The following is a 15254-nucleotide window of genomic DNA, read 5'->3' on the forward strand; positions in this document are numbered from 1 at the left end:
AATCCACCAAAGAATATTTGGATTGCTTCTACTACTTGGCTATTGTGACCACTGCTGCTAGGAACAGGGGTGTACAAAAGTATATGAAATTTGGTAAAGATACATGTCTGTGTCTAAGTTTTCATTTGATAAACAAAAATTAAAACAGAAATCTTGAAATCTACACTTGAAATCTACAGTTCAAAAAAATGCCTTTATATAATTACAACTAATAGTAATTAATTTCTTCAGTGCATTAATACATTTACCTTTCAAATTTCAGGACTTATATTCTAATTAAATGTAAACATAAGTAAAATATATTGTAAGGTATTTGTTTCAGGATGATGATATTCCAAGAAGAAAAATATGTGATAGAAATTGTAGTTAAAAATTAAAGAATAAACTTAAACACAAACTAGTTAATTTATTTTGCTTCCCTTTTATTCAAAGATCTACTTATTTGTAGTGATTTCACAAAAAAATTTAAACCATTCTTCCAGACTTAATTTTGAAAGGCTTAAAGGATACATAATTGAAAATCTTTTGTAATGATGTACAATAAAATTTTACATTTCCTATAGAGAAAAATGTAAAGAAAGTGTAAGTTAGACTAAACCTTTGTTTGAGGAGGTCTTATACAGATTCAATAAGGTAGTCTTAAGATATGTCATTTCCACTGTCTCACAGTATAGGTAGAAATATGAGATCCAGAGAATCTTGAATAGCTTGCTCAAAACCTCGTAACAAGCCATCCTCAGAAGTTGCATATGATATAATGTAATAATTGGATGTATACATAAATAACATAGGTATAATAAGTTTACTCTTTAAAGTCTTTCCTATCATTTTTGACAAAATGTTTTAACTATTGGTTATTTAAGAAGTATCTAGATTGTTAAATGAGTTTTATAGTAATAGAGTTGTGTCAAAACAGAGACTTAAATATCGGTACGCCTTTGTTTTTCTACTCCTTTAGCCAACTGTTATGGGCATATAAGAAAAAAAGAAGAGGAATAAATAAATGTACTCATTATTTTTACTACTGGGATAACACACATAACAATTTGTTGGAATTTTTAAATACTGCACAAAATGAGATTTTGAATTACTGACCTATCTGCTTATTTGAAAAATCTTTACTTACTTGAAGAATTTTTAAAAGTTGCATTTATATCCAGAACTTACGAGTCAAGTGAGACCTTAGACATACCCTAATTGAACACTCTCAATGTACAGATGAAAAAATTTGAGGTTGGAAAAGAAAGGAACTGTAATCGTTCCGTAGCAGAGACCCAGGACCAAAGTGTCAGTCATCGAAATACTACCAGTGTCTTTCCATTCTCTATACCATGAGGCCCCCTCACTTCTACACTACAACACTTCTGCACAAGGAAGAAATCTTACGTCTCCTTAAAGCAACTGCTTCCTGTTAGTCAATAATTTAATGGTTTGATTCCTTCATTAATTTTACTCAAAATAAAACACAAATAATTTATGATAAAGATTACTTTTTTTTAAACTATCTATGATATAGTATTACCCAAAGTCTATGAGTGTTTAGCAACTAGACTATATACCACTGTTTAAAATTTTATTGATGGGGTCATCCCTTGATGCACATCAACTCTAAAAGCATGTGGCCTTTCCTCATATTTAAGAAAAACACACAAAGTGAAAAGGTAAACAATAGTGCAAATTAAAACACGTCAACACAATAGTCACAGGAGAAGTGGTACCTGGAAATACTTGAGGAATGACTAAAGGCAATGAGGGCAGAGAAAGAAAGGAAATGTCAATGGGCTTCTGGCCAAAGTAAGGCTTTGAGAAGGAGGGAAAGAGATCAGGATTCTGTAAAGAATAGCTGGAGAGGTAGACAGGGGAATGGCAATAAAAGCAAAAGAACAGTGTGGTGAGACATTAAAGCCCAGAAATCTATCATCAAATCTAGTGGTGAGGAAAAAACAAGACTCAAACAAATCATATAAAGGTGACATGTGCATGTTTATTCAAGGGGGAGTTAGTGAAGTTCACTAGAGCTTCAGGTGTGTAGGCAGGGAAGTACTGATGAGGGTAGAAAGGACATTTGGACATTGTCTCTGAAGGGTTATTTCTCATTATTTCCTCCCTTTTCTAAGTGAAAAACCTTCACATAATAAAGAATATGTTCTAATATCCTCATTTTAAGGGAAAATAAAACAACAGCACTGTGATTTTTTAACAGAGAAGTGTCCTTATAACGAAATGTAAAAACGGAGCCATCAAAAAAGAAAAAAAGACAGATTTCGTTACACAACTCTTCCCTAGGTGTTAATATCTGTCTAATTTGAAATAACAAATGACTCAGTAAATCTAAAATAATATTAAATCATTTGCTAGTGGCATTATGATATAACTTGAGAAACAAACAAATTAAATCTTAAAAAGATGATCAAAATCATTATGGCTCTTGAAGTCACAAAAAAGCACTATCTGACATATTTATCTACATAATTCTTAAAACCTTCTCTTCTTAAGCAAACAATCTTAACTGTAAAAAACTGGCCTGACACCAGGTTTAGAACTGGTATTGTTTACCCTCCAGAGTTCCACCTGTGACTGATTATTTTGCTACATGCTTTTGGAGAATGAACAAGAACATTACTGATTAAAGTCCATAAATCTATGACCAAAAACTAGTAATAAAAGGAAAAAAAAAGAATCAAACAAACCAAATGAAACAAATGCGCAAATCCCCCAAATGACCTGTGCCTCCTAAAGCTTTAGGAAGGTTATTAAAAAAGGAAAACTCTGTCTTAGTAGGTCCCATCTTAGATGCTGGGTAGCTGCCTGGAACTAGAAAGCCTTTTCTCAAATGATCATTAACAATGGCAACTCATTTCCTGGCTAGGCCAAATTCAACCTACCATATTTAATAACATAAATGAAGACTATATACCAACTATAACAAATAATGAAACTAACGTAAACATACTAGACCACACTATGACACATGTTTCTCTGCCCTGGACAGATTTGTTTTAACCTCCATTTACTTGCTCCAAGTTCAACTGCCCTTCCACAAGTCCCGGGATGTGTCAATGACCTATAAACACCACCCCAGTTTCCATAGATTTGGCTTTTACTCTTTGACAACCAATTTCCTAGCTACCAATCCAAGTACTTTCTGAAAGTATCCACATTCATTTCACATGTTTCAACAGTTAAATATTTTAAAAACAGAACTTGTATATTCCTTTCTCAATTCAAGACTGTAGTACAGGTAGAAATAGATATGAGAAGGGAGAGAAGGACTGTTTGGACCTTGCCTTAGCCCCAATTAGATCTGACTCCACCAGATCAGTCCACCTTCAAACTATGAACACCAATACTTCATAGGTTGCATAGAGGCAATGAAAAGTGTCCTCACTCTTTACCCAGAACTATGCCTGCATGTGATAAGTGATGAGGATAAAATGATTATATAACTTCAAAATTTCATCTTCCTCAAACAGGAGTCCCTCTCCCTTCCCCTGTAGCACTCATCACCTTCTCCCTTTTGCCCCTTCTAAGTGAGTTTAAGCCTGCCTAGGCAAGCCTCAATGCTCTAACTTCAACTCCTAAATTGATACACATTTTTCAACAAAATAAAAGGTACCATATCCATGAACAGTGCAGTGTAGATCCCTACCTCCACATGCATGTGAATACATATTCCATAAATAGGGTTGTTTAAAAACATGCTGTCAAAAAGAAACATAGTGGCACAGGTGGTATGTGGTCTTTTGGGGGGTCATGCTGGCTATTAACTGTCCAGCATGTTTCTATGCTAAATGTCAGTGACACAAAAGCCACTAATAAGCATTTATTAAAATAAATGCAATGGGTAATGTGGATGATTGGGATATTTATAGATTAGAGAATAAATAAGATTCATCAATTTTAACGAGTCTCATACAAATTTTCTTCATTAAATATACATTTTGAAACTATGATCCTAGTCCTAATAATTTTAGCGTAGTCATAAAATAAAAAACAAAGAAAAACCCACAATGACATTAGAATACCTATGCCCATCCCACCAGTGTGTACAGTCTGTACTCTCCTATATCATACAAACCGGGATTAACTCACTTGTTAAAAAAACCTTAAAATTAAGGAAGTGAAAAAATTATTTTGTCTAATTTTATAAAAAAACAGCTCTTTCAAGTTTCAACTCCAATGTACAAAATGTAAATGATATAATAAAAGTAAAATTTTCAACATTACCACACTATGGGCTCCATGCAGTATTTGTTAAATATAAGCCTTTTGTGCCTCCCTAGTAGCTCAGGGGTTAAAGTCTCAGCACTATCAATCTACTCCCAGCCACTGCTGCACAAGTTCTACACCAGCCAGGGAGCTGACCTACATGGCACAGTAGACTTCTCCAGTCTTACCCACTCTCCCCTCAGCGGTGTATTTCAGTAGATCTGCCTGTTCTGCTCCTCACTCTGTCTCTGGTGAATCCTCTCATTCCCCGCACCTCTGCCTACACCCCAGCTCTTGTATGCATAAATAAAAATAAATTTATAAGATAAATAAATGGATGCCTTTGAAAAGCCCAGATTTAACACATTGCTATGGGTATGTTTTATTAAACAGCAACGTTGGTATGACAATAAAAAGACATTTTTCCACACTGTTTGCTCTAGGGCAAAGATCTCTTGAATCATTAATTATACTCTACAAAGCTACGATCATTCCTATTATGACAGTCCAAAGTAGGTATAGTTTATTTACAATAGGTACAAACCTTAGTGGAGAGAAATATTTAATGAACTAATAAAAAATGAAAGAAGCATATAACTACTATCCTGGGAATCAAGGCACTCAAGGCCACAGAGCCTCACTCATTTCTTTTTCTCTCCAGGTAATTTACATCCTTTTATCACACTCATCACTATTTCTCAAGAATTCTTTCTCTCCGCCCATTTCTATTTCCCTCTTTCCAAATATCTGACTCATCAAATTTTTCTTCAGCTTCACCTAATAAGGCAAGTTTCTTCACTGAGTTTTCATGAAATTTTATTGAAAGGGGATCCTTTTGGAACTAGAGCAGTGTGAATGAGTCAAAGAAAAGGAAAATACAGTGATGGGAAGAGGGAATGGGACAATATAGGGTTCAGATCTATTCTGCCTAAATCTGAAATATATCATTTCTTTTGCAGCATCAAAACAGAACAGGACTAATTCCCACTAAACCTCTATATTGGTAAAGAAACACCATCTACCTATACCAGGTTGCTCATGACAGAAGCAAGGAAGCAGTTTCAGGTTTCGTAAGTGGATAGCCAGAACATCAGTGAATACCTCCCCTACCGGCCAGTGAGAGGTCACTTGTGTTCCAATGGCTACACTCGCTTCTCTTCTTTGGCCCACAACATTACAGATATAATTTTATATGTTCTTCATAGGCTAGTAACAAGTTTCCATAGGTGGCAATTGCACAAGCTCCTATTTCATTTATGATACTTTTTTCACAATCATCATTAGGAAGGAATTCATTACAGACAGGTGTATTTTACGTTTGCTCTCAATTGTTCTTTGTGAGACCTAAGAGGTGGGAAAACACTGATAGGAAGGGAAGGACAGACAGGAATGGGAACTCCTGGGTGTGGCTATGGCTATATGGAGGTTGGAGGACTTTGACAATGTCTGAACTCTAAAGTATGCAAAGTGCAACTACCTGCTAGAGAGCTTGTCTGATGTTCAGTTCTGCACAATTGTGTAATGGGAAACCCTGATGCAATGCTTAAATAACCAAAATCACAGAAATGAAGGGAAGGACACATCTTGCCTAGTTTGTGTAGGTATAGCATAAACTCAGTTTGATAGTGCAGAGAAAACTTAAAAAGAAAAGATTCCATTAAAAAATGTCTTTTAACTATTTTCAATTGTGGTATTAAGTAGCTTATTTCTGTGTCAAACTTGAGATTTCTGAAAAAGAACACAGTTTTATAAAGAAATTAAAACCACAGCAATGTCAAAGAATCATTTTATCTCACAAAAATAATCCCAGGGCACATTTTGTCCACAACATATATCCTATGTATTGTACTGCATTCATACTTCAACCACTGTCCCATTTACTCTCACAACAATCACAAAACTATAGAAATATATTTTCATTTCTAGGGAAGGGAGCGAGAGAGTCCTAAGATATAACATTAATTTCCTTCACAGCTGGGATGCAAGGTGGAATGCTGCAAAACAACTATGATATTTTAAATCCTAAAATGACATCTAAGATTGTGTTAGCCAATTTTTTACTTTGGTTTAAATGCTTTAAAACCAAAAGCAAATGAGGAAAATAAATGACACGTTCAAAAATAGCACATCACAACTTATTGCTCTGAAAGGGCTTTGTCAATCAATTAAATGATGAACCCCTGTGAAAGGAACTGCAATCGCTAAAGGGAAAAGTTTGCTGATTTAAAGGGAACTGCACATCTGTAAGCTTCCGGGACAACCTCTAGGTGCTGCTATAGAGACCCCCTTCCTAAAGACTTTATTTCTTTCTCGGTGTTTTAGCCTCCGCCTCCCCGACTGTACTGCACTGCGCAAAGCCTTTGTAGACAATTCCTTCAAACATATCTGCTGTAGGAAAACCCTCAGACACTAACACTAACATTCTTCAAAGTTTAAGGAGCCAAATTTTCATTTCAAATCATACTACCCTACGGATGGACTATCGAAAAAAATAATAGGTTAGCAGTTTGCGTCAAAGTAACCGGGAGCCCCAGAAGCAAAAAAGACATCTACATTTGGAACTCTCTCCTTCCCCCCAGCCATCTCTCCATACGAAATATTACTAAATGTTAAAAAGCAACCCCGTGCGTAAGTTAGAGCTGTCAGATGAGATCGGGAAATGTGGGAGTACGGGGTGGGGCGTTTCCTGCGAAGAGCTCTTAGAGACTATATCTGGTATGTCAGCTCCTGCATCCTAGAAGCTGCTGAGAGATGGTGGAAGCTCAGAGGAAAACTGTGCGAGCGTCAGGGGGAAGGGGAGGCCTCAACGTTCGATTCAGATTAACCAGCGCCAGCCCGAGGTCCCGGTGCCCCCGCACCTCCTCGGATCCGCAACACCCCAACAACCGCAGGGGTTGCAGGGCCAGGGACCCGGCGCTCGGAGGTCACAGGGCCGGGCGAGGATGGGGAAACCAGCGACTTACCTCTGATGGACCAGGTCCAGCGGTAGAGCTCCACGGTTTCGTTGAGCGCATTGGACACCACATTCAGGACACTGCCCGGCTCAGAGTCCAGGAGCCCCATGGCGACAGTAAGCGAGCACTGGCAGCGGAGGGAGGAAAAAGTGGAGACCCCCGCGGGAGGGGCGACCTCGGAGGCGAAGAGCGAGGGCGCGATCGGCAGCCGGGGACCCCTCTAACGGCGGCGGCCCAGCTGCGTCTTCCTCACCTCCTCCGGGCGCCGCGGCCACAGCGATGCGACTGCGGCGGCGGCGGCGGAGACAAGCCGGGCGGAGGAGAAGGCAGCGTCAAGGATCCCTGGAGGAGGAGGAGATCTCGCTGCGAGTGCTGTGCGCTGCACCACTCCGCCGCCGTGGAGCTGCGGCGACTCCAATCTCCTCGGCCGCCGTCACGTGGCCGCGCGTGGGGCGGAGGGGCCGGCACGCCCCTCCCCCCGCCCGCGCGCCCGTACTCTTGCGCAGGGATGCTGCGCTCGGGGGGCGGCCGGGCGCAGGTCCGCGCAGGCGCGCGCTGCCCAGCACCCCTCGTCCCTCACCCCTTTCCGGGTCGCGCCTGCAGCTAGACACCTGGCCGCTCTTTGCCACCCCCCTCTTCTCCATTAGGCTCCCCATTTCACCCCTCCTCCCTCGCCAACATCAGGCTCCGCGGAGGTGTTCAGAGCCTTCACGAGTGACCTCGCATCCGCCCCGATACATCTTAGGAAACAGGACAGAGAAGAATGGGCATTTTGTGGGCAGTATGCTGCCCACAAAGGTAGGCGACGTGCTGTCATTCATTTCGATCTTTCTTGGGTTGTTTCCATCACCAGTACCAGAACATGTTAACAAAGGGAAATGCAGAAGTTATGCCTCTAAATGAGTGCAATTCCTATTCCAAGCAGCAGTGATGAAGAATAGACTTTGGGGTCTGCTCATTAACGAGTTAACATAATTTGAATGAATACTTGCATATGTTCCGGAAACCCATTATTACATGGACTTATCAAAGCAATGTAGTCTGTTAGATGGGGTCCTTAGGAGTTCAGAGAAGAGGTAGGATCAAGGTGGGCTTTAAGTGTTACAGAAGACAGTTTCGACCTTAAAGGTGTTGAGGTGGATCTAAGTCACATAAAGTTTTGTAAACCAATGTTATCTCAATAAAAATTGGTACTTTTTTTTTAATTAAAGTCTAATTTGCTCAGGAGACAGAGACTATCAAGGTGAAAGAGGAAGAAATATTCTTTTATTTTAAAAAAGTGTTTCAACAGTAATTTGGTGAGTGACCACAGACAATATATCGCTAAAAGGTGAACGCTAAACATTAGTATAAACATGCTACATACAACCATACCTTGATAGTTTCTAATATAAACAAGGCCTTTGGGGATATTCCAATAACCTTTTCACCTACTTGTTATTTAAGCATGTCACCTACTTTCTATTTAACCTTTTCTCCAATTGTTAGTTTAGAATGCTCTATATAAAGGCCACTGAGTCAAATGAGTGATTGCTTCTGCTCTTTGACACTGTTAAAGTAATGTGAACACTATCTTATATTTATTTGGTTTATTTTCCAATGACCCAGTTATATATAATTTAGCCATATTTTGTTCCTGAAGCATCCTAGAGGATAAGAACTATTTTTTTGTTCCTTGTTGCAGACCTAACCCAGTCCTGTAAATAATAATTAATAACTATTCAAGATGATGTCAAATTATAACATCTTTCAGAACATAATAAGGACTGTTATAAGTGACAGGGGCTTCAGGGAGAGAAAAGGTAATTAAAAGTAATTTATTGTTTCACTCAAGCAACTCTCATTAAATGTGCTAATCTTGACATTAACCTAGTAAAATATAATTTATCAACTATATTTAAGAGATTAAAGTGCTTTGACTAAAATTATGGTTCCTCAAGTCTCAACCCCAATATATATATATAAAACAGATTCTAGTAGCTACATTTTTAAAAGTTCGGTCAAATCTCTACATTTGAAAATGAATATAGATTAAAGATCTACTCATATACTTTGATAATCTAGCAGAAATTCTGATTAGTTTGACCTTCACTCAGAAATTTGATTACTTCTACTTTATAGTGAAATTATGGATGCTTTATAAGAAAGAAGATCCCCACCCTCATCCCCATTGTTACATATAAAACCTCAGCATCTTTACTCATTTAGTACAATGTGAAACTTAAAACTACATCAGGTATTGCCAGTCTCTTATAATGAAGGGCAAAGTAAGTCCTTCTATTCGCTAGAGGGCGCCTGTCACATGCAAGAAAATCCCAGACAAGTGATGAAAAATAAGTCAGAAGTAGCATTTACACTGCTTTCATGATCACCTAAAAAAGTACTTTGAATATTTATTTGCATTTTTTTAATTTTCTAAACATACACTAAGGGCAGAACCTCGAACTTACCCATGCTGGAATCCTAGCATGAGTCCAGTACTTAATTCCCAAATGTGGTTTACAAATGCCAATGACTGATCAACAAAACTGCAGCCGGTATAGAGTTTGCAAAGGAAAGGAGACCTACATGTCCACTCTTCTAGAGGGAACACTAAGATCTAACCAAGATTTTGGGGGCATCTTGACTGGACAAAATCAAATACAAGCATCGATCGTAGCTACAAAATTTTGAGGACAGTTCTCTGTTGTGGTTTGAAAACCAATTAAAACAGCAGCATTCTACCAAAAACTAACGGTAAGTACATTATTCTAGTATAAGTGACTTTATATAAAATTACAAAATTAGGGCCCTCCCTGGTGGTGCAACGGGCTAAGCACAGATATGCAAGCTAGCCGCAGCTGCTTCAGTGCGTGTTGGATCTCCGGTCCTAGGTCCCAGAGGTGGTCCACATGGCGCAGCAGACCTCTCCTGACCCACCCGCTGCTCCTCTCAGCAGTGTACTTCATTGATCTGCCTGCTGTGCTCCCCACTCTGTCTCTGTGAATCCTCTCACTGCTCCTACACCTCTGGCCTGTACCCCAGTCCTGTATGCATAAATAATTTTCAAAAAAAATACAAAATTATTTTAAATGTGTTACAATTCATCCAGAGTTAACATAAACTGAACTATCCTTTTTTTTTTTTTCCGTTATTTCCACTTTCTCACACTGTCAATATTGTTACCAACTTCTGCTTTCAAAGAAAAATGAACCGAGGAATCTGTGGAATCAGGAGTAAGAGGAAGTAGACTGATGAAAAGCTGGTAGGAAGATCCTGAATCATACAGAAGTGAACTTTGCTAAGTGGACAATATTTATAGAAAGTAGAAAAAAATTATTGATATTAATTGCTTCTTACTAGTTCTTGTCTATTATTCTGTAAACCACTTCTCTTTCACTCCATAGAGTTTTTTTAAAATGTAGTATCCATAATATTAGTTTTTAACTAATTTGGAATACAATCTTAGACTTAAAACATTCTTTTAAAAAAATATTTATTTAGTTATGCATACAGAACTGGGATACAGACCAGAGGCACAGGGGTGGTGAGAGACTTCACCAGAGACAGTGTGGGGAGCAGACAGGCAGATAGACAAAGTACACTGCTCAGGGGAGCAGCAGGCGGGTCAGGAAAGGTCTGCTGCACCATGTGGATCACCTCTGGGGCGGGGATCGAACTAGCACTTTGAGGCAGCTGCTGCCAGCTTGCAGTGCTGCATTCTAACCCATTGCGCCACCAGGGAAGGCCCTTAAAATATTTTTGTTTTAAAAAATTTAAGATGTTTGCATTTTTTTTTTTTTACTTAGTACAGATCATCATCAACTTGTGATGGCGTTACATACTGATAACCCATCCTACACTGAAAATACTGTTAGTCAAAAATGTTGACAGGAAACAGTGCCCCCACCCTGAGGCTGCTGCCCAACATCAAAACAGAGAAATGTATAGCAATTTCTACTGAAAAAGTCAAAAAGTCAAAAAATTGTAAACCATTGTAAGTTAGGGACCATCTACATACATACAATTATTTTTGTTACATTAAAATACATTTTAAAGATAAGATTCTCATAGTTCATGAATATTGAATTGATAATAAGCAAATAAAACAATGCAAAAAATCCCTAATAATCTCATCTCTATTCCTAACAAATTATTTTTCCAGATTTATATATATTTTTATTTTTTTTAGATTTGCTTATTTATGCATACAAGAACTTGGGTACAGGCCAGAGCTGTGAGGAGTAAGGATTCACCAGAGTCAGAGTAGGAAATATAACAGGCAGATCTACTGAAATACACTGCTGAGGGGAGCAGCGGCGTGGCAAGAGAGGTCTCCTGTGCCCTGTGGGTCACCTTCCTGTCTGGAGGTTGAACTCATACCAAAGTGGCTGTGGCTAGTCTCGTAGAGTTGACTAGTAATATTCTACCCTATGGATACATCTATATATTATTTATATATATATTCATATTATGTATTTAGTCACTACAATATATATGAGCATTTAGATTGTTTGCAATTTGAATTATTTCATCTGTTTGACTATTCATATTCCCATATACACCATTTGTGAACTCGTCTAATTTTCCTAGTTTAAATTTTTGCAAGGAGTCACTGAGCTTAACTTAAAAGTTTATGACACACAATGCCTGATTACCCTCCGGAAATGATTCAGTTCACTATTCCATTGAAATCTGTGTAAGTGTACACATTTACCTACATCTTATTCTCCTTACTAAATTTAATTATGCTTTAGGGAATTACAGTGATAGACAAATGATGATTCACGTTGCTTAATCATGTTTATTGACATTTTAGCTTCTTTTGAGAATTGCCTATGTACATTCTTTGTACACTTTGTATTCGTTGTGTCTATTTTCTTATTAATGTATAAGAGATTTTATGGAAAAAAGTGACTGACAGTTTATGAGATATGGTGTAAATGTGTACCCCCAGTTTGTCTTTTACCAGATTTATTATAGTAATTTTTAACTGGGCATATTGGAGGCTGGAAGTAAGTTAGATTCATATCACCACCAGAATTATGTATATGTGAATGCTTAATGGTCTTTTTCAAACTATGTAGTTCTGATCCACAAATCTATTCTAGGAGAATGTGTTATTCCTTTCCAAAATATCTTGGTTTTGTTATTCACTGTTTCGGGGTTACCTATTTGTAATCCTAGCCTATAGTTCTTAGCTTTTATAGGTCAAAGTCATTGGTCTACTCTCTCCCCAGTTAGCTATATTTTAAGACCATGTAGACACAACATCAAGTCTTTCATTTGCAGACATAGTGATAGAAGTGCCAAGTTATGGTACCACTGCCATTTAACATCAAAACAATAGAATATTCATCACTGCTGTTTTCATGGATACTAGAAGTATAATAAGTGAATACTCTGAATAGCCCTGAATTTGATAACTTAGCTAAAATGTATCAATTTTTAAAAGACACAAGCAACTAAAATTCGTAGAAGGAGAAATAGAAAATATAAATATAACTATATTTTTAAAAATTGAATAAAAAATAATAGCCTTTCAAAAAAGAAAGCACCCAGTCGTTGCTGGTTTCATTTGTAAATTTTACTTTACATTCTTTATAGTCTTTTCCAGAAAACATAACTAGAAGGAACACTTTTTGTCAATGTGATCATCATTATCTCCTTCATCTTATCAAAATCAGATAAAGACAGTGTAATCAACAAACAAAGGCGGACAATCATATCAATCTTATCAACTGACACATAAAAGGCATACAAAAAAATCTGTAACATCCATTCATGATGAAAACAAACAAGGAATAAAGGGAATTTCTTTTTTGAAGATTGGAAAAAAATAAAACTGTCTTTACATTATTATTTGTGTGACATCTAAGAAAATGAAATACATAAAGACCCTTAGGTTATCTAAATTATGCACAAAATCTGTAACTGTATAGCACAAATCTCTGAAATGAGATAAATCAAAAATATATAAACAAATAGAGATAAATGATATTTCATTTTTACTTATTGGAAGATTAAGCATTATTAAGATGTTAGGCCTTCCCAAACTGACCTACATAGTAAACCCAATACTAAGCAAAACCTCAGTAATCTATTTTGCAAATATTAACAAACTTATCCTGAAGTCTTTATGGAATTCAAATGATCTAGAATAATAACACAATACTGTAAAACAAAACTTTAGGACTTATACTACCTTACTTTAAGATTTGTTCTAAAATTTCAGTAATTATGATGTTTGGGGTTTGGGGTTGGGGAAAGAACATAGAGCAAAGAATATAGAATGGTGAGGATCAATGGAGCCCAGAAATAGATACACACATATGTAATTAATTCAGCTTTGACACAGTAACAACAAAGACTAGTCTTTTCAAAAAAATGTCTATATGCAAAAATAAAAGAAAACAAGCAAAAACATATCAGATAGCTTTCATCAAAATTAAGTTAAACTATCATAGACCTAAAGGCATATTGCAAAATAATATAATTTCTAGATAAAAACATGAGATAAAATTTAGATGGTTTTATAATGATTTTTTAGATGTAATACCAAAAGTGAAATTCATGAAAGAAAAGAATTTACTATCAATAAAATTAATAGAAATTGTTCTGTGAAAGACTGCTCAGAAAATGGAAAAATAAGCCATAGACTTGGAGAAAATAGTTGCAAAACACTTCTGATAAAGGACTTGTGTCCATATACAAAGAACTCTTGAAACTCAACAATAATAAAACAATTCCATTTAAAATAAACTCAGATTAAAAATAAACAAGTGATCCAACACCTCACTAAAGAAAATACACAGGTGTCATGTGAGATGCTCGATGTCATTAGTCAACAGAGAACTGCAAATTAAAACAGCAAGGGAAAAAAAATGAAAATAAACAGCAATGAGATATCACTCCTTGCCTCATAGAATGGTTAAATGCACAAACAAAAACCTGGTAATACCAATTTCTGGTGAGATTACAGAGTAACAGATGCTCTCATTCATTTATAGCTGGAAAACAGAATGGTACAGCCACTTTAAAAGACAATTTGTTCTCCTGCTTATTAGCCAATGAATTTGAAAACTATGTTCACACAAAAAGCTGCACATGAATATGTATAAAAGCTTTGTTCATAATCACCAAAAGTGGAAGCAATTAAGCTATTCTTCCACTGATGAATAACTATACAAACTATGGTACACCCATACAATGGAATATTATCTAGAAATAAAGAAATGAGCTATAGAGCCATAAAAGAGATGTATCAAACTTACATGTTGCTAGGTAAATACTGGTAAGTGAAATAACTTGTCTACTTACTATATGACCCCAATTATTTGACATTTCTAAAAAGGCAAAATATAGAGACAGTAAAGTAACTGTGTTTTCCAAAAGCTCAGTGAGATGGGAAGAAGCTGAATGTGTCGAAAACATAAGATTTTGTATGGCAGTGAAACTATTCTATATGATACTGCAAAGGTAAATAAATAACACTGCATTTCTGACAATTCATAGACTTTACAGCAAAAGAGACTTAACATATGAAAAGAATTAAAGCATTTAGGGGGTGTGGGAACTTCAGAATGGAATGTAGGCTGCAATAAAAGAATCCAATTATATTACAAAATGCAAACATCACTAAAAAGGGTTAGCATCACAAGTCAACAATTCTGATTCTTACTGTATATGTATACTGGAATTGAGTGATTAAGAAAATGAATAGAAATGTTATGAATCAGGTTTCTCATTTTTAGATTGGACGTTTATCTGTCAGCAGGAAAAGGAGGCTAGAATGATCCATGTGGTAATAGATTAGAATTGGAGATGCTAGTATAACATATATAGATATAAATGGTTACATATTGATATATTTATAGATGTGTGTATACACAGATTAAAATATACACATATATGCCCTCTCTCTTTGAGCTAAGCATTGAACTAAGTAATGAGCACACTTAGTACCCAAATTTTGGTTTCTAATACTCTTTCTCATTAACATAACCAGGGATCCTTGGAAGAATGACTGATTCTGGGCAGGGAATTGTATAACATAGTCCCAGAACATCTTTTAGTAACAGAAAGTAAAGAAATACTTAAAGAAAAAAAATT

At 36.6% G+C, this 15254-nt stretch overlaps 1 protein-coding gene across 1 annotated transcript in view; it reads right to left on the reverse strand.

Annotated features, from left to right (window-relative positions):
• The window catches only part of ELOVL4 (ELOVL fatty acid elongase 4), a 24161-nt gene extending 16646 nt beyond the window's left edge, over positions 1–7515 (reverse strand). Inside the window, exon 1 of the mRNA XM_004673643.2 lies at positions 7173–7515. Coding sequence (XP_004673700.1) covers positions 7173–7272 — 100 coding nt within the window. The 5' untranslated portion in view covers positions 7273–7515. The remainder of the gene's footprint in view (positions 1–7172) is intronic.
• Between the last annotated feature and the right edge of the window lie 7739 nt (positions 7516–15254).

Source organism: Condylura cristata, unplaced genomic scaffold (assembly GCF_000260355.1).
Source record: "Condylura cristata isolate star-nosed mole 26May11 unplaced genomic scaffold, ConCri1.0 scaffold00001, whole genome shotgun sequence".
Classification (NCBI taxonomy): domain Eukaryota; kingdom Metazoa; phylum Chordata; class Mammalia; order Eulipotyphla; family Talpidae; genus Condylura; species Condylura cristata.